A 19,356-nucleotide genomic window follows, 5' to 3' on the forward strand; every position below is an offset into this window, starting at 1 on the left:
ACTGGGCATGCTCATGCACTTAGTAGCACAGGGCCATTTGGGATGCACTCTGATTCTAAACACGGAAGGCCACAGTGGCCATGCTCATACAGTTAGATGTAAAGAACATGTTGTAATGGACTCCGGTGTTAGTAGTCATTGTTAGCAGGAACGCTGCACTACATATATCTGGCACTGGTCTTATACACAATGTCTGCTGCTGTCCGTCACCTTAGATGTATCAGTCTATACCAAGCACAATACTACCACTCACAGTGATTTCATGCTAGGAATGGCAACTGCTTGACCAACACAATGAGCCAATGTCCTGCTGTAATTACGAGGCTGTCCAGTGTCTGTCAGTCTGGGATGACATGACTGACAGAAGACAAGCCTATGTCACAGATCACATGCATCCATGATTCAAGGGAGTGATGATAATACCTAGTTCGCATTTGCCCATAAAGTGCCATTCCAAGGCAAATGTCCTAAACACAGGATAACACCCTGATACCTAGAAGACAATTGCATTGTATGCTTATTCTAACCAGTGCTAGATGTGTTGCTCTCGTAATCACAGCTGCTCACTGTTGAACCTACAATGGGGAATACTGACATCTGTGCAGTGAGGAACACCTGGCTGAAGGCTCTGTAGTGCACAATAGCACTACCACCGTATAACTCAGAACCAGACATGTGGGCCATAACACTGGTATGGACCACTCCAGGTGGTGGTGTTCCCACATTCATAATGGCTACTCACATGTACAGACCAGTACTCCAACATAAGTCATCACAGAGTCAGGTGCAGGTCATCAGTGTCAAAAGCTGCATTCTAGGCTGTAATCCTCAGACACCACCATGTTCTCAGACCACCAACATACCTCCATACATGTGGTATGACATGTAATGATACAACACCAAGTAACCTTTGACTGGTGGACTGTACCTAGCTTTACATCTGTGCAGAGTACCCAAGTACTGACATGGTTGCATTATGTGTTATGCAATGCAATGATACCACTGTTTGTAATCAGGTGAGCTGTACCCATACCAGGGTCTCTCAGATATTAATAGCATTAACAGATGACTGTTGCTGTGCACCATTCAGTGTGTACACAGCCTGACATGAAGCTATGATTGTACAATATGTTTATGTGGGGAGCAGATTGTTTTGACATTTATGTAGGATATAACCTGGAATGTTGCCAGGTCCCATGCAGCCTGTATGTATGGCATTAGAGAGTGCAGCTTGTACCTGCATAGTTGTTATTACAGGGGTTCTGTAGTGTACATGGATATATGAATGTGTACCTGTTGGGGGGCAGTGTGTTTATGTTATCCAAGACCCTATCTGGATGAACAGGTGCTATTTCCATAGGTGCAGTACTTCTCATGCCATAGTGCTGTGAAGCACAGCAGGTCTTGTTGTTGTCATTATGTTTCATGATACAGCTATGGAATCCTCTGTGTTTGGCCTCATAATATGTGGATGATTAGTTTCACAGTAGCTTTGCACTGAACCTGTCTGCCAAAATGTTGGCAATATCAATCAGTTCAGTGTATTTTGTGCCGGTCTGCACCAACTCAGAGCAGATCTGTGTATCTGCATCTTACTGAGGCTGACCATGGATCAACTTCTACTCATGTGTGTTGACTCTTGCAACAGTTACTACCTTCTGTGGTACAGTTTAAGGCAGGGTACCACCGGTTTGCCTTCATGTTTGTGTTTGTTTGAATCCTGTTTCTGCTTCAATAGCATGATCACTGCACATATCTGAGTGCCTAAAGTGCATTTGTGTAGGACCCAGCATTTGCACATGCATTGTACATCTGCATGGGTGCCATGACAGTCACAACTTTGCTCTTAAGGAGCATAACACTGGCTTTGAAGACTGACCATGTGTGGCATACTGTTAGCCCTGTTGGTGTGACTATGGTGATCCAGGTCATTGGTGTTGATGACATCCAACATGCATTGAGCACATGTGTTGGTACATGATGAGTCTTCCCAGCTCGTAATGGGATAACTGAGTGGCCATGATTATGGTTTCCTGTCTCAAAACTGGTATTCCCCATTACAGCACAATGACAGTTGGGAATTCTGAGGCATGGTGGATGATCTGTCACAAGGTGCAATTTGGATTACACTTTGGCACAAAGGTAGTCGCTCAGCATAATACATCTTACGTTGTGCAAGTGCAACTTGCGTGGGGGTGTACATATCCCTCAGGAAGTTGGACACACCTGTGGCCCATGTGTTCCAGTAAAGGATGTTGGCCAAGAGGTGAGGTATGTGTTATAACATGGTCATGCAGGGGTGCACTCCAAAGAGTTGAACCATATCTCAATCACTGCACAGATATGTTCTCCATGTTTCAGATTGCCATAAGTGAGTCCATATTGAGTACCTGATTTGTATCATTGAGTAGCAAGACCCACAGTTTATTTCTTGGCTGTCCCTGTCACACCAGTGGACTTTCAATTAAACCTGGCATGATGAGGGCACTATAGGGGAAGCATGTGCCATTGCCAGTATTCAGATTCTCAGGGGTGACAGGTGCAGGCCCTGTCTGGCAAAGCATTACGGTCTGTCAACCATGTTACCCCAGGCAGAGAGATGCTGGATACTCTTTGAATTACGCCAGTACATTTCACAATTGTGTTATACAATCCTTGTCCCTGTACTGCTGCATCATTCTGGCCAATGGCAGAATGCTACCCATGACTTGGGACATACCAGCATGAGCTACAAGACCTGACAGTTCCTACATGTGTTTTCATGCAGTTCAGGCTACTGCATCACAGATCCTGCACAACAACATAGCATATGCCAGAGACGTGTATAATTCTAAAGGTGGTCTGAGTGTATGGGTATGTGGCTAATCATGGCAGACAGACAGTTGACAGTATGTTTGTCCTCATATAGCTTGGTGTGTAACATAGTACTAGGGTTTGCATTTACAAATGAGTACTGTTGGCCATGTTTCCGGCCACGTGTTCTGAGGACGACACAATTATGCAAACTATGTCGTACAGTCTTTGTATTCTATTGTCTCTCTATTCCAACTTGGGAAGCCTCTTGCTTAGCCAGATACTTAGAGGCCTCTTTGGATGTGTGTGATATCTGGTGGAATGTGTGTGTGTCCTTACTGTGTTCTGGTAAGGGTATGTGTTGGTTGTGGTGATGAGATGCATGTGTTAACCTACACCTCTTGACTGTCCAGTCCAGTCATGGGTGTAGAATGGACTGCCTCCAAGCTCACCCCTGTAGCGACATCCCAGACAATGTGCGTGGTGTGGTGTTAGGCAGGTTTGGCAATGTACATGGCATAGATATTGCATTCCCTAGGATGGCCACATACACAAAGCTGACATTAGTAAACACCAGTAGCTGACTAGTAGACATGCCTGTATGAGCATTCAGTACTACAAGTACCACATACTGAATTTAGTATACTTACTGATTATGAAAATGTTTTAGACAGTGATGCTCACATGTAAATATTTGTGTTATGGACATGGCAACACTAGCTATTACAGGAATATGGTAGCTACCTTTAGTTGCAATCCCCCTCTGAGGGCCACATGACATCCTGATAGTTGATTACAGATGATGCAAGTGTGAACAGAACTGTATTCTTGTCTGGGTATATACTCACATACCCAGCAGAACCATGAGCTCTGTTGGACACAGACACCCACTCCCCACACAGAGTCAAATATCAATAGACTCTGCTGCCACTATCGACATGATCAGGATATCATCAGATAGTGTACGCCATCACCTATGAAGCAGCTATTACACACGGGTAGCAGTTTCCTACATCTTACACTCCTACTGCAGATGTCACACTGGAGTTAAAGATGATATGCACCCTGTTTCATTACAGTACTGTCAACATATTTCCAAGCAGCTGTTAGTCTGTCAATGAGAGGTTAGGCTACACAAATCTACACGTTCAACCAGTGTGTCTCTACTGTCAATATCCACTCTATGAAGGTGTGCACATAGCCATTTGGCACAGCCCTGTAACAAGGGTCAGTACACATTTGCAGAACATGTACACATGCACAGCTGTCATTGCTTGCAAACAATACTAGAGAGGTGGATATTAGGCAAGGTGGACTTTTAGGCAAGGCTCATAAGACAAACCCACCAGCGTACATAGCACAAGTAACCAGAAATTGAGGGTATTGCTACTCAACGCCAGAAGTCTAAACCTTAAATTGCACACACTCGAGGTACTTCTCAGTATGGAAAACATTGATACCTATGCAGTAACAGACACCCGGTTTAAGGCTCCAGAGAGCACCCCAGCACTACCAGGCTATAACTCATACCACACCTTTCGGCCACAGAACCTGGACCGGAACACAAAAGGCGGGGGTGTATCCCATATTCATCAAGGATACTCACACCTCCAGGTTAGTGGCACAGCACGATGCATCAGAGATCATCCAAGTGCAATTGATAATGGGCAACACTGCAATCCAAATTGTAGATTGCTACAGATTACCCACCATGACCCAGGACCCATATTCCGCATTTCTGGAGACACTGGGAAATATGCAGGTCCTACCATACACCCTAATACTGGGTGATTTCAACTACCCAAACATTAACTGGGAGAACTACTCAAGTACTAACAACCTTGCCCAGTGCTTCCTACAATTTCTCAACTTAAATGCCCTGGAACAACTGGTCAACACCCCCACCAGAGGGAACAAAATATTGGACCTGGTTATCACCAACATGGAAGACCGGTGTTCCACACCCGATGTCAACCGTTTGCTGGTTAGATCAGACCATAGACTAATCACTCTGGATATTCACATTCCACCCATAACTCCAAACAAGGAAACCACCATGAAAATCTTTTCCAAAGCAGGCTTCACGCTGCTTATGCCTGAGGTGGAAAGGTTCACAGCCCCCATGCCAATGGGCAATGCTGTCCAAGATGAAACCTACACAAAGGCACTCTATGATCATCTGCAGGATTGCATGGATTGTGCTTTCCCAAGTCAAACCTAGACTCACTCCTCCAAGCTAAGGAAACTGGTCTGGTGGACCCCTGCCATACACAGGCTCTACAATAGAAGGAGGTAACTAGTACAAATAAGAGTGAAATCCCTAGAAGGACAGACATCCCTGATCAGTATCAGCAAGAAACTACGATCCCTCATGAAATCATCCAAGGCTAGCTTCAAAAGACAATTTCCCAAGGACCCCACAGAGAACCTAAGTGGGAACTCTCAGATCTGTTCTGAGTTGGTGCAGACTGGCACAAAATACACTGAACCGATTGATATTGCCAACATTTTGGCAGACAGGTTCAGTGCAAACTTCACACTCCTCTCAACCCCTAAATGGCCCTTAACCATACCAGAAGAATGTACGGCCCTGGCAATCACCCACACACAGGTTAAAACAGCCCTATCCAAAGCCACAAATACAGCCTCAATGGGACAGGACAGTGTCTAAGGCTGTGTCTTACAAGAGATCCAAATGAACTAACCCCCTCACCTAAACACACTATTCAAACCCAGCCTCTCTACAGGCTACATACCCACAGAGTGGTGCACAGCAACAGTTATCCCACTCCACAAAGGTGGCACCACAACAGACCCTGGGAACTATTGCCCTATAAGCCTGACTAGCCTGGTCTGCAAGGCTATGGAGCGCATCATCACGGAACTCATTAACAGAGACATTGGGAACCTCCAGACACTTGACCCAACCCATGTCTGCTTGACTGAGTGCAGATCATGCCTACTGAACCTGTTTGATGTCTTACAGTCACCTAGACTTTATGTGTGGGGTGTAGTAGTTCACACATACTACCTGCACCTCACCAAGTATTATGACATCATTCCCCACTAAGGTATTATTTATAAACTCACCAGCCAGTACAGACACCCATACCTCACAGGTTGGGTTGCCAACAGGCTTAGACACAGAACCCACATGGTAAGCCTAGCAGCCTCCAGGTTCAACTCTTAACGAGTCACAACTGGTGTCCCACAGGACTCAGTCCTGGGACCCCTTCTGTTTGCCATATACTTCTCAGAGGTATAGGCAGACACAGGTGGACTACAGCAGACCGTGTTGGTGATTACTGCAAACTGGGAGCCATAAGTGACAGTCCAGCTGTCACAGATGTCCTTCAAGGGCCTCACATAGACCAACACAAGGTGTCAAAGCCATGGCCTCCAGCTAAAGGCCACAAACTGCATGGTCATTCCATGTTGGAAAAACTAAAAACCCACATATTAACACATGAGTGGCAGCCACTTTAATACAGACGAGGTAATGGGTATGTGGGGACTACATTAGATAGTGATCTCTCCTTTGACAATCATATCTCCAAAGTAATTAGGACATCCTTCTATGTAGGCCATCTGATTACTTAAGGGTTTGCATCTAGACATACTGAGGTTATTGTGCCCCTTTACTCATCACTCATCAATCCGATCATCGAGTATGATAACCCATTTGGGATGTACCTCAGAAGACGCATCCAACAGCTGGGAGGTCCACGAACATACCTCGCCAAGAGGATTACTGGCCTCAGACATGTGTCCTATGCTGCCAGAATGCATGAACTCTTGCATTACTCATTGGCATCTCGTTTACTCAGAGATGATCTTTGCTGCCCAGCAAATCCATGTCCAAGTCAGGCTTAATGGATATGCTCCACCTATGGGAATCCATGTCACAGTGAGCCACACACTGTAATGAGCTAAACCTTGCCACAACCATAACTGGAAGATGCTGGAGTGACAGATTCCTGTCACAGGTACTCCCCATGCTTTGGAACTACATCCCTGATTACATTATATGGAGCCCCTCACTAACACTCCAGGGAAACCTTGCAGAGTGGATGGGGAACAGTGGATACACCCCAGGGATCCCGCAATTGGCTCTGCTCCACAGAGGGACAGTTAGTTAATCAATGGGGTGGCGACAGCTGACACATTTCGGCTAGGTGTATGAATGGCCTAGGACAGTTAGCCAAGTACCTACCTATGCACCTATGAACCTATACATACAGTATCAGCACATGATGATAGCTTAATTTACTGTTCAGGTGTTGACGTACCTTGTGCCAATAGCGGTTGTGTGTGCAATAGTTGAGGGCTGCCTATGTAGGATGCATACAGTAGAGCACCTATACATGGCAATTTACAGGTGGTCTTGTGTGTGTGCCATCCATGTTTACTGTGTGTGCAGGTGGAGAAGGGTGTCAGTCCATAGGTGCCTACACTGTCAGTGTGTGTGCTATATGTTCCCTCTTTGCCAAGGCATGAGCATACTGCGCATGCCTTCATCTGCCTACTGGGGCTGGCTCAGGGTGTTCATGGTCTGAGTCCCTCTGTGCCTGTGGGGTCCTTGGCAATGGTGGTGGGCTGTGAGGGCCTTCACCATTCTGTCCCTGCTGCAGCTGTTTCCACAGGATCATATTTTGTAGCATGGTACATACTATGAAGATGTGGGCACATGTGCCTGAAGAGTACTGCAAGGCTCCACCAGATATGTCCAAGCAACGAAAATGTGATTTCAGCATCCCAAACACATGCTCTATGATGATTCTGATTTCTGCGTGTGCCTTATTATGGCATTCTTGCATGGGTGTGTGTGCATTTCTGATGGGAGTCATCATCCACGGTTCCAGTGCATAGCCAGCATCCCCCACCAGGTGGCCATATGGGATGTCTCCCCTGGCAAATACCTGATACAGCTGTGAGGCATGCCAGATGTGGGAGTCGTGATAGCTTCCAGGGCTGCCAGCACACACATCCATGATAATGTCCTGGGCATTGCATATGACCTGGCAGTTGATGGAGGGGTATCCCTTGTGGTTTATGTAGTGCCTACCCTGCTCACCGGGTGGTGACTTGATGTGTATGTGCATGCAGTCTATTGCACCAGTACCTCCAGGTATTCTGCCACACGATGGAAGAGAAGCATATTACTGGCCAACTCCTCCTGCATTCGGGGGAAGTATATGTGCTTTCACCAGTAAAACTGGCTTCTTCAGAGTCATTTAAAACATCACAATGCCATACATTTATTGCACTTAACCCACAGCCATAGGCTGAAATCAAATTTGCCCCAACCAATAAAATCATTTTGCTAATTAATATACAATCAAAACATAAAAAATAAACTTTAAAACTCCATAGTTGAATTGTTGTTGTATATTATATACACCGAGTTTTGAAAAACTAATAGCGCACTAAATCTGTTCAGATTTCAATTTTAAAATAGGTTTCAAAGACACACTGTCATTAAGCCCAGGAAATTTCAATGCATTAAGCCTTAGCTGCCATTCTGTTTCCAACCCCCCAACTTTACTGGCAGTGTCTCCCCTGCCATTCGATACGGAAATCTGTCCCACCACAAAAAACAAGAATTTATTAAAATTGGAACATGTAGTGGTGTGTAAATATAACGCATTATGCATGTCCTTCCTTCTGATAGATCTAACATGTTCTGATATCCTATCTCTCAACCTCCGAATGGTCTTACCCATATAAAATGCCTCACATGACATACATGAGGCTACATATACTAAATTCCTAGTGTTACAATTACACTGACCAGGACATGCTATAGTGTACTTGTAATTTATGGCATTGTGATGTTTTAAATGACTTTGAAGAAGCCAGTTTTACTGGTGAAAGCGCTAAGTCGTTATTTGTAATTAAAAGTGACAATTTTCACCGTTCTTCTTGGATCGTTTTTTTGCGGCTTTCATTGCTGTTTTGTTATTTTAATATCTTATGCCCCGAGTGGGATTGTATGTGTTTGAAAGTATATGTGCTCATTGGCATGTGGTAACAAGGCATCCAGGAACTGGTGCAGTACCCTGGATGCTGATGCTTGTGAGACCCCCAGGATATCCCCAGTTGGCCTTTGAAAGATATGGCTAGTATTCTCAAGCTTACACATACCTTTATGTCCACTGGGATGGGTTCCCCTCTGTTATTTCTGGCTATGAGGCGTGGCTGGCACAGCTGAACAAGTTGCTGTATGGTGTCCCTGTCCACCCTGTAACACTCTACTATCTCCAGATCATTTAGCCCCTGGTAGGTTACCCTGGGTCTGAACATTCATCTCCTCTTCTGGTGCCTGAGGTGGTTGTCAGCATCATCCTCCACACCACCTTCAGTCTCCAACACATGCTGGTGAATCAAATCTATGACAGCCCCTAACATGTACATATTAAACGTTCCCCAACTGTTTACACCGATGGTGCAGAGTGTTTGGGAATACACAAGTATGTGTGAGGTGCTTTCACACTTTATACTATTGTGCTATGGATGCTGCTGATGTCATTGAGTGTGTATGTGCAATTCCAGCTGCAGGGTATCTTAATTATGGGTTTTACAGTGAGTGCTGCAATTGTGGGGCCTTTGGTGTTGACTTATACGTGCCTGCCATGATTTATCTATTGCCCTTTAATTCACTTTTCAACCCGAATCCCCTCCCATTGACAGGCATGCATCCAGCTGCCAGCTTTCTTGTTTTGTACTTTCCTTACCCAGGAATATGTTGCGAAATGTGTTATTTAGCTGATCTGCTGCAATTTTGCTTTGTTCTGCTGTGGCAGTACTGTTTTCCTTACAGTACGGCACCTCCCCTTTCCTGTTCTGCAGGTAGCTGCTAGCAACCTTGTTAGCTGTTGTCAATGGCCCACTGTGGGTTCCTAGGTGTTAATTACTCATTTTTACTCCAATTTCCATGCTGCAGCATTTCCTTATCTTTATTCTGTATCCTTCCTGTTTCCGCTCTGGTGAATGCCGCGCACAGCCGTTTACCGGGGTTACAGTGTGTTTTCATCCATGTTCACATGCACATTCGGTTACCTTGTGTGCTCTCAGCTAAGCAAAGCTATGGCTACTTCAACACACCCCTATCCTGCAGCTTTGCTTAGCAACAGGCAAACCGGGTTAGCAATGCTCCAATGTGCTTACAGCAATGGCGACACACCCCTCTCTTGATGTCATTTTTATCTCAAGGGCTCACCTCGGTGTTATAATGCTACACTGTTTTGTGCATCCTTACACCAGCGGGAAATCTGAGATTCACTATTATTCCTCTCATTTGCATGGCATTACCTACTAATTTCTAGCTACTGCGCATAACACTGTCACTGACCCTTAGCAACCCTTGTGCCATGAGTATGATGTAGCATGCCAGCCATTGACTATTATGGGGAATTCGTGATATGTGTTTCGTTGCAGTTTTATTCTATATATTTTTATATTCCTTGCGATCCCCTTTGGGCACTGCTGCCCTGCTCTTCCACGTCACGATAGTGCAACTATATATATTTAATGTTAATTTTATATTTTGTACATGTTTTTTTATGCCAATGGCTATATATTTAGCCACTGGCATATATTAACAGTATAATACATGTGTTTGGTCTGCTGTCATGGCTCCAATTTTATGTTTGCAAAATCTAAACCATTTTTTTTTTTTTTTTTTCGGTTTACATTTCTGTATGCTTACACTATGCCTGCACCACTTCCTGAATCACTATATACCTTCATTTGTATGCTACACTGCTGCACATGGGGTGATTAGCATACAGGCACCGGGAGCTGTGCAGGCGAAGCGTACACAGGTAGTGCACGTGGAAACAGCTCGTACCTAAACTGCTCGGCGGCCATATTTGGTGTTAGATCGCCGGCGCTACGCCTGCACCTGGCGCAAGCTTCATGAATCCCGGGGAATGTCTTGAATGTTTTATTATTAAAATGTTTTTTTTTCACCAACAATGTATAACACAATAGCTGAATTTGTTTTGTTACTGTATTTTTTGGAGTTTTTCTCCTCGGGTCTCCACTGAAAATGGGCCAAAAGCCCAGCTGGATTAACCCAGTTAACAAATGTCAATAAATAAATAAAAAATAAATGTTTAAGTAACTGGCCATGACATTGAAGGTGCTTTCAGTCTTCCTAATTTTATATATCAGAAAGGCAGAAATTAAGAAAATATGTATGAAAGGAAAGCAAGTAGCATCAACACATGTAACTCCTTGTGAATCTTCACAAATAAATGCGGTGTCTGTAGACAGTGTCCCCACATCTCAAATTGTGACAATATTTCTTTAACATCTAGGAATAGGCAATTACAGGTTTAGCATTACCATAATTGTTTAAGTAGTGGGGTGGTGTATATTGCTATATGTGAAATATGTGGCTCCTTCTATATTAGTAAAACTGAAAGGGCTATAAGGAAATATGTATATGAATGTATTAATGATATTTCTAAAAAGGTGGAAACAAATGCTTTAGCAAAACATCTTAGGTCCTGTTATAATAGATGTTTTAAGTTTTTTTTTCCTAGAACAGCTGCCCAAAGACCATAGAGGAGGTCAGCGGGAAAACAAGCTAGATTACAGGGAACTGTACTGGCATTTATTGTTGGAAGCCAATATGGAGCCAGGGTTAAATGATTTAATATCTATTGCACCAGTACTTACATTGAGGTTTGCTAAGTTATGACTTTAAATTTTGTATTTGTATTATATATCTTTATATATATATATATATATATATATATATATATATATATATATATATATATATATATATATAGTTCCCCTTTATAATCTTGAAATACTGAAATCTCGAATTTCAGTATCTCGAGACCATAAACGCGAATTTTTAAAACAGCAAAAGTGCATAATCACGAATTCGAATATCTCAAATTTGCGGTTATGGCTTTATGCTACGTTATGTGCTGTGTTTTGTGTGGATGGTGTCCGGTGTCGTGTGTGGATTTAGGTGGAATTTAAGGTAAGTGAGTGTTTTGTAAGGGTTTTGGGTGGGAGTTTGAGTGTATGTGAGTTTGTCTGTAAGTTGTACGTGTGGGTTAGGGAAGACAGGTGAAAGCATGAGTGTGTAAGTGTTGGATGTGTTGGTGTTTGTATATGTGTGATGTGTGTGTGTGTGTGTGTGTGTGTGTGTGTGTGTGTGTGTGTGTGTGTGTGTGTGTGTGTGTGTGTGTGTGTGTGTGTGTGCGAGGGACTGTAAAATGTCTGGGTGTGAGTTTACTTTCTTCTTCTTCTGTTTGTGCGATCTCAGAGTTACCATATATAAGTAGGGGGGTTTGGGGGGGCAAAGCCCCCCACATGGGGCGGTGCAGTGGGGCTTGCCTCCCTGCTTATTTGTAGTGTAGGTTTGTGGATGCATGGTGTTATGTTTTTGTGTGTTTTTGCCTCACAGTTAGACGTTGCCCGTTCGATTCTCAGTCAGAGCGTGTTCTGTGTGGCAACATGCATGAACGGGCGTTCCTTCGTTGAAGGTTGTGCGTTAGGCCTGGCAAGCCAGCATGTAAAACTCTACTGCCAATCATTAGTGGACCGGAGTTCCGCTGTGGCGACCCCTAACCGGGAAAAGCCGAAAGACACAAACAAACAAACTGTGGGTATTTTGGGGTATGTGTGGTGTGGTGTACGCTGTGTGTTTGGGATTTCAAATTTTGTGGTTTTGGGTTGTCAGTGTTTTGTGGATTCGCCTTTATGGTGTCAAGATACTGAAATTCGACCTTTCAGTATTTCAAGATTATAAAGTGAATCCATATATATATATTATATATATATATATATATATATATATATATATATATATATATATATATATTCAAACTATGTATATTGGATATTTTTTTATGTTTTGTCCTATTATCTTTAAGATTTGCTTCATGTTTTTTTTATTCTTATTCTTTAGTATTTTAAGTATTTAATGAAGTAATAGTTAATTTCTCATGGTTTAATTTATTAATTAACAAATGGGATATTTGGAGAGCAATATATGCATTTCTGCAGCTTGTATTAACTCAGTTCTGATGAAGTCCTTGCTGTCCTCTGGATGGAAGTGCTTAACTGTCTTGTTAATTAAAGTTTTTATTATCATTATGGTGTTTAAGCCACGGTGGTGCAGAGGTAGCATTGTTGCCTCACAGCAAGAGGTTCTCCCATTCAATTCTCGGCTGGAGCGCCTTCTGTATGGAGTCTGCATGTCCTCCCCACGGTCAAGTGGCATTCGAAAGGCATGCATAGAATGGGCATGCCTTCGTTGAAGGTTGGGCATCGAGCTGGCACCTCAACACCATAAAAATCTACTGTCAATCATCAGCGGACTGGAGTTCTGCTGTGGCGACCCCTAACCGGGAAAAGCCGAAAGAACAACAACAACATTATCATTATGGTGTTTACACTGGACTCATTTTTATGGTAGTTTGTCCATTTGTTTTGAATGATATCTCAAATGCAGTTCACTGATATTTATTTTGGACTGTAGTTGTTCCTTTGTATGGATTAGTCTATCTGACTATTGCCTTATCTCCAGTGGATCTGTTTTGGACTCTTTGCAGGCAAGTTCTACTTGCATTTTGTTGGTTCTGAGGTTTTTTAATCCTTCCTCCACTTTTGGTTGTTGGAGTTATTACTTTTTGCTTTCATGATCAGGAAGAGTAAATCTGATTATCTTAAATTAAAAGACTGCAGTTAAAATTACAAGCACAATGTTGCACAAAGTCCTGACATACTTCTGAACACTGTAGTGCAATAAAACAAGAGCTACAGTGATGATGAAACAAGAGGCAATTTAGAGAAATAAGGGCAAAGTAGTATTTTGGATGCAGATATTTAAGGAAAATAACAACACCCATATAGAATAGTATATTCATAAAGCTGCAGAAAATATTCTAAGAACTAAGCCAACACAAGAATGGAGAAAGGAGATTTTGCAAGTGGGGGGGGTATAGAAAATAAGCAAGGGAGGTCCTGAAGTTACTGCAGATAATGATATTGTGAGCAAATAACTAGAGAAGGAAAGGTGATAGAGTGGGATGAGACCAAACAAAAGTCTGGACTGTGGGTCAGAGGCAGCTTTCAATACCGGGGATTGATATTACAGTTTAAGCAAAAAGAAAGAGAGCTTGGGGACTGCTAAGTGAAAGACCAGCTCTGGTACAGTTTTTAGTCAAGTCTAGAACAAAAGTTGCAGTTAAAAAACAGATTATTAGTAGGGTATCTAAAGTATTGCTTGATAACTGCAAGAATCAGTTAAAGGAGGTTAAAAAAGATTGGGAAGAGATACTGGAAAGACAATTTACAAAGCAACGATGGAGGGACATGTGTACAGTTCCAAAGTATATGACATAGTTCAGAAGGTTTAAGATTTTTGCTTGAGAGTGTTTGCATGGATAATTTCCCCAAAGATTTCAAATAATTTTTCCCCAGGTAGATAGCAAAGGTTGAATGTAAAGTGAAAAAGGGAGCTATAGCTAGGAGCATGTGTTTTGGGAGTGTAGCTAGTTGTCACATTTTGAAAATTCTGTAAAGAGTACTCTTGTCAAGAATTTTGGAGGAGCAAATGACTGTAACTGAGTAAATGATTCTTTTGCGGCTGACACAAAATTTGAATTATCTATATGTAGTATGGCCTTATTAGGTTTAATGCTATTTTCTGCCAAAGAAGTAGTTTCTAAACAATGGAAATCAAAATCTAAAGCAGCTTTTATTGAAGTGCTGAATAGTGTAAAGGTGATAAAAGAACTAGAGGTTGGAGCATTAGAAAAGGGAAGGAGCAAGTCATGCGGAAGCAAATGGAATTTGTGGGAACAATACATGCAGAGTACTGCTAGGAGGAAGAGTAAGATTCACGGGAAGGCAGGAAATGAGCAATTTACTTAATGTTACAGTGAATAATTGTTAAAAAGAAAGAAAATGTATACAAAATGTATACTGTATCAATATGAAAATGTTAATATGATTTGTTTTCTATTCTCTTAACATATATGTGCCTCTGTCTTAAGTGATTTATTAAAGGTAATAATCAAGAAAGTGCGCAACATGAACAACACCAAGAGAAACTTGCAATCCCAAAAGTGTCGTAGTCAGCAAAGCAGGCATCTGATCCAATGGAAAAAACATTTATTAAAGTAAATCACAAAAATAGTTATTTGGACAGATAGTTGTTTCAAACTCCAAAAAAGTTGTTGAAGTACACTGTATTGAAAACAAAACCCAATGTTGGGTACCAACCAAAAAAGTCAAAAAACTGGAGCCAGCAAAAAGGTGACTGAAATAAATATATTAGATTTAAAGCATCACAGCAAGTATAAACATACCGGTTTCGGCTGGTAATTTACACAGCCTTCATCAGTTCATCTACGTTTGGGGGCAGTGCAATACCTACGTGCAGGAGGACGTTCTTTTGGTACCAACCAACACACAAGTGAAGTCTAAACTTTTTGTTTCATTCCGAGAAAACTCCTCAGGTCTGGATTTTAACTGCAAACTAACCAGTGAGTTCAGTAAACCAAATAAAGATATTACACAATTTCTGTAGCCAGTACAGGACTTGTTGAATAATGGTTGCTTGTTAAATAAGTTTCCAATAATGCCAAAAGGCAGGAACCCTGTCTGGGAGACTGACCAACACTCAGGTGAGGTCTAAAGAATTTTTCTTTTAAGAACAAGCACTGCAGATTTTATCAATAAATTGTCCATTAAAGTCACACGGAACACTGAAACACTTGAAAAATCCACTGAAACCAATGGAACAAACTGAGAAAATGCACTTTTAGGATTATAATTTAATAAAGGTGTTTAAAAACAAACAAAACAAAAACAAAAAAAAAATGCTGAGCAAGATCTCTTGCATAATCCTGCTGTACTGAACAGTAAGCCTAGCAGGTGAGTCAATGACACTGCACCTCCAATTGCATGTTATTTACAAGACAGCATCTGTGTGATTCTGGCTTGTCCTGGTGTTGTTAAGCTACAGGAGAAGAATAACAAATGCACAATGGTGGTGCTCTTGGCAGCACAGAGCTTCCCATCTCTTACTATTATGTTTCACAACATACAGTGCTGAGTAACATACCAGTGCCAGAAAAAATAAATAAATAGAAGTACAGGCAAACCTGACATCAAACAATTCTCTCTTGCCTCCACACTGTAATCCTAATGAGTTTCTGCCAGTCGGAGCCTGCACAGCATCAGACCCCCTCATCGTCATAATATAGTAATATCCCCAGTGCCATCCAAATGCCCAATGACTTATTCATGCTGGCTAATATAACTATTTATTAAGGCTTTCTGCACTATAGATTTGTGTGTTACTCAGTAACACTGTCAGGTTGCACAGTGCTAAGTGCCATTCCCAAGCACAAGAGCACCTGGTACATATTAGTGTATCAGACACTCCTGCATGCCATTTAAGACATTGGGAATGTAACCATATACCCCCAGCGACTACCACAGTTCATTTCTGTATGCATGGGGGGTATTTTTCATTATGAGAATAAAGAGGGAAATGTTTAACTATAAAACAGAAATTCTAAACTACTTTTTTTGTTAATGAAAAACAAACAATTATTACAGTTTATTTTTTAGACATGTAGCTCTGTCATATTTATCATGCATCTGTTCAGATAAGAATACTGAATCTGCATATGTGACCATTTCCGTGACTGTAAGAGCAGAGAAAGGAAGAGTCTGCAGTTCCGTGTTTGTTTGCAGGCAGAAAAAGTTAACTATTTACCTAGGGATATGACTCTGAAAGGAAGGATTAGAGACTACACTATTGGGGTGCTTTTATTTATTAAGATACTAGTCTGTTTGTTAGCTGGCGTTTAACACATGAAACTACTAAATTATACCTTTACTGCTGTGGTTCTGATCTTTTTTAATGCAGGATTTGTTTTGCTTTAGTTGTTAACCAAGTAAGCCCACAAGACACAAGCCCATTTTAGCTGCACCCCAGGAGACCTTTCTGGTTAAATGACTTGCTCTGAGACATACAGCACGCAGATATCAAGTAAAAAATCAAATCCTGGACTATAGGATAAAGCCTGTTAGCAGCTCATAGTGTTACTCTGCTGTGCTAACTGACACCATTATTTTATTTAACATTTGTTGACCAGGAAAACCCGACAAGGACAAGGCCTATTTTCAGCAGAGGCCTGGGGAGAAATGTTCCAGATACATGTCTTTGGAATGTGGGAGAAAACCAGAGTACCCCACAAAAAATCAGGGAGAACATGCAGACTCCACATAGAGGGCACCCCCAGCCAAGAATTGAACCAGAGAACCTCTTGCTGAGGCAAGAACATTAACCACTGCACCACTGTGCTGCCCAGTCACTATTTTGTTGTAGATTACCTCACTACATGATGCCATACAGCAAACTCAAAGCAGGTACAACTCTGATCTATCAAAAATACAGCAGCAAGACATTTTTTTTTTTCATTTCTGTGTGCACACACAGGAAAATGATCATGAAATCACTGTTCTAAAACAAAACTGTATGAACAAAGTTTATAAGAAATTGTACTTTATGTAGTATTCTGACAATAGAATTTTACTGTTTTACATTGTCTTATCCTATGTAAAATAAAAGACTGCATTTGACGTTACCTGGATTAATTAGTGTCCTCATCTTTCTCCATACAAGGTACTGTAGAGGAAACTGGAACTCAGCAAGGTTCAGTTTTGGTGATTCAACTGAAATTTGAAAACTCTGATGTTGACTACAAAAGAATGTAGAGTTGGTTGATTGTCTTTTATCATCTTGTAGTTTATACTTTTTATAAATAAATCACTAAGCTTCAGACTCACGGCTCAGGAACTCACCTGTTGTTAATCTTTCTGATAGCCTATGGAAATGAAAAAATGATAAGTTAATGCTGTTAACATGGGAAATATAAACCACACACACACACACACACACACACACACACACACACACACACACACACACACACTATTAGATATATAATGATACTAAGGAAATGTGAACTCATGACCAGAGCTAAGATTCTGATTTAGCCCTCTCTCTATACAAGGGTTGTCTTTGTTTTAAATTCCAGCATTTTTATTAGTATGCAATGGTCCTACCAACCCATTCCAGAAAATGAATGTAACGTATCAAACTTTCTTTCTGACTTGCACATCTTGTCTGAACTTTTGCCATTGGAGACAAAAGGTGAAATTCACATCATTTAGTAATATCAAGCACGTAGCTAAGAACTCATGACTGACCATCAACTGCCACCAGGGTCTCTTCTCATCCGTCTGCTTTAGCAGACACTCCTTACCTCCCCCAGACGTTCTCATGACCTATGTTTTGGGCAATTGAAGAGATTGAGGCTCATGGTGCAGCATCATATTGTTGCCAAAAAGTGATTTCTACCAATGCCCCAATGCCCCCACCCTCACATACACCCATTAATATCCATCTGCCAGTGCCCCAATGCCCACCACCCTGACACACACCCATTAATATCCAGGAATAAACATGCAGTAAAACATGCTGGCATTTCATCCTGCAACTACAATAATTCAGACAGTGCCCTAAACTGATCTCCGTTAAGAAAAGCACCCCCACTCTATGCCAAGGATCAGTGGCAAGGTGTTCCCAAGTACATGCCCTCCTCCTCAGGATGGGCACCCCATCTTTCCCTGCCAGCACCACAAACATGAGAGCAATTAAACTCTACTTTCCTTGGCTGTAGTCAAGTCTTTATCCGTCTATGCCACAGTGTTGCTAAGCAGCCAAAGAATTATTACAGAATGTCACCACATGGCATACTATAGTCTATTTTGGTTTTTGTATGTGCCCATCTTGTTTAGTTCCTAGCAAAACACTAGTTTGCTCTAGCAGGGAAAAAGTACTTTCTTCTCACTGCTAGCTACAGACATCACTGTGGATATGCCTGCATATAACATCCCCTCTTTGATAAAAGAATTCCTTTAAGCATTTACCATGTGTATGATTTTTACCTAAGATTTTACCAGAATGGTTAAATCCCTTTGCAGGCTTTGGGCCTTCTGCAATACTAGGAACTGCTGAAGCACACTATGACTGAGATGTATTGCTTGGCAAAAGACTATTAGACATACTCCTAACCAATTTAGGCATTATTTATTTATTCTTACACTTGGTTCACTGGGGCAGTTCCATTAGGCCAAAGGCCTCTTTTTAGGGAAGACCAGAGGTTGTATTCTTCACGCACATCATAAATTGTATCAAAATTCACTGGCAATGTAAAGGAGCATTAATTCACTGACAACATAAATGGGGCATTATTTAAGTCATTGCTGTTCATTAAAGGAACTACTTCCTCCTGGCCATGAAAGACTTCAGTTGTTCACCATACCTTGCAACCTCTAAGAGCAAGAAATCTGGATAAAGCCATAAATCATGGGAGGACAAAGGCAACAACAATAGGGACACTTTTTTAAATATTGCTATTACAAACTTTGAAAGTTGATAGAATAATATGTTTTGCATTAATGTGAATTCTCAGAAGGGTATAAAGTCTATAACTCAAATGTTTGCCATTA

General features: G+C 41.7%; 1 protein-coding gene across 1 annotated transcript in view; it reads right to left on the reverse strand.

Moving 5' to 3' along the window:
- LOC122810713 (nuclear factor 7, ovary-like) overlaps positions 1–19,356 on the reverse strand; it is a 174,713-nt gene that overhangs the window by 49,708 nt on the left and 105,649 nt on the right. Inside the window, exons 3-4 of the mRNA XM_044082278.1 lie at positions 17,644–17,666; positions 17,428–17,540 (exon numbers count right to left, since the gene is read on the reverse strand). Of these exons, the coding sequence (XP_043938213.1) occupies positions 17,428–17,540; positions 17,644–17,666 (136 nt within the window). The remainder of the gene's footprint in view (positions 1–17,427; positions 17,541–17,643; positions 17,667–19,356) is intronic.

This window comes from Protopterus annectens, chromosome 9.part0, assembly GCF_019279795.1.
Source record: "Protopterus annectens isolate FY-2018-M chromosome 9.part0, PAN1.0, whole genome shotgun sequence".
In the NCBI taxonomy this organism is placed as follows: Eukaryota; Metazoa; Chordata; order Ceratodontiformes; family Protopteridae; genus Protopterus; species Protopterus annectens.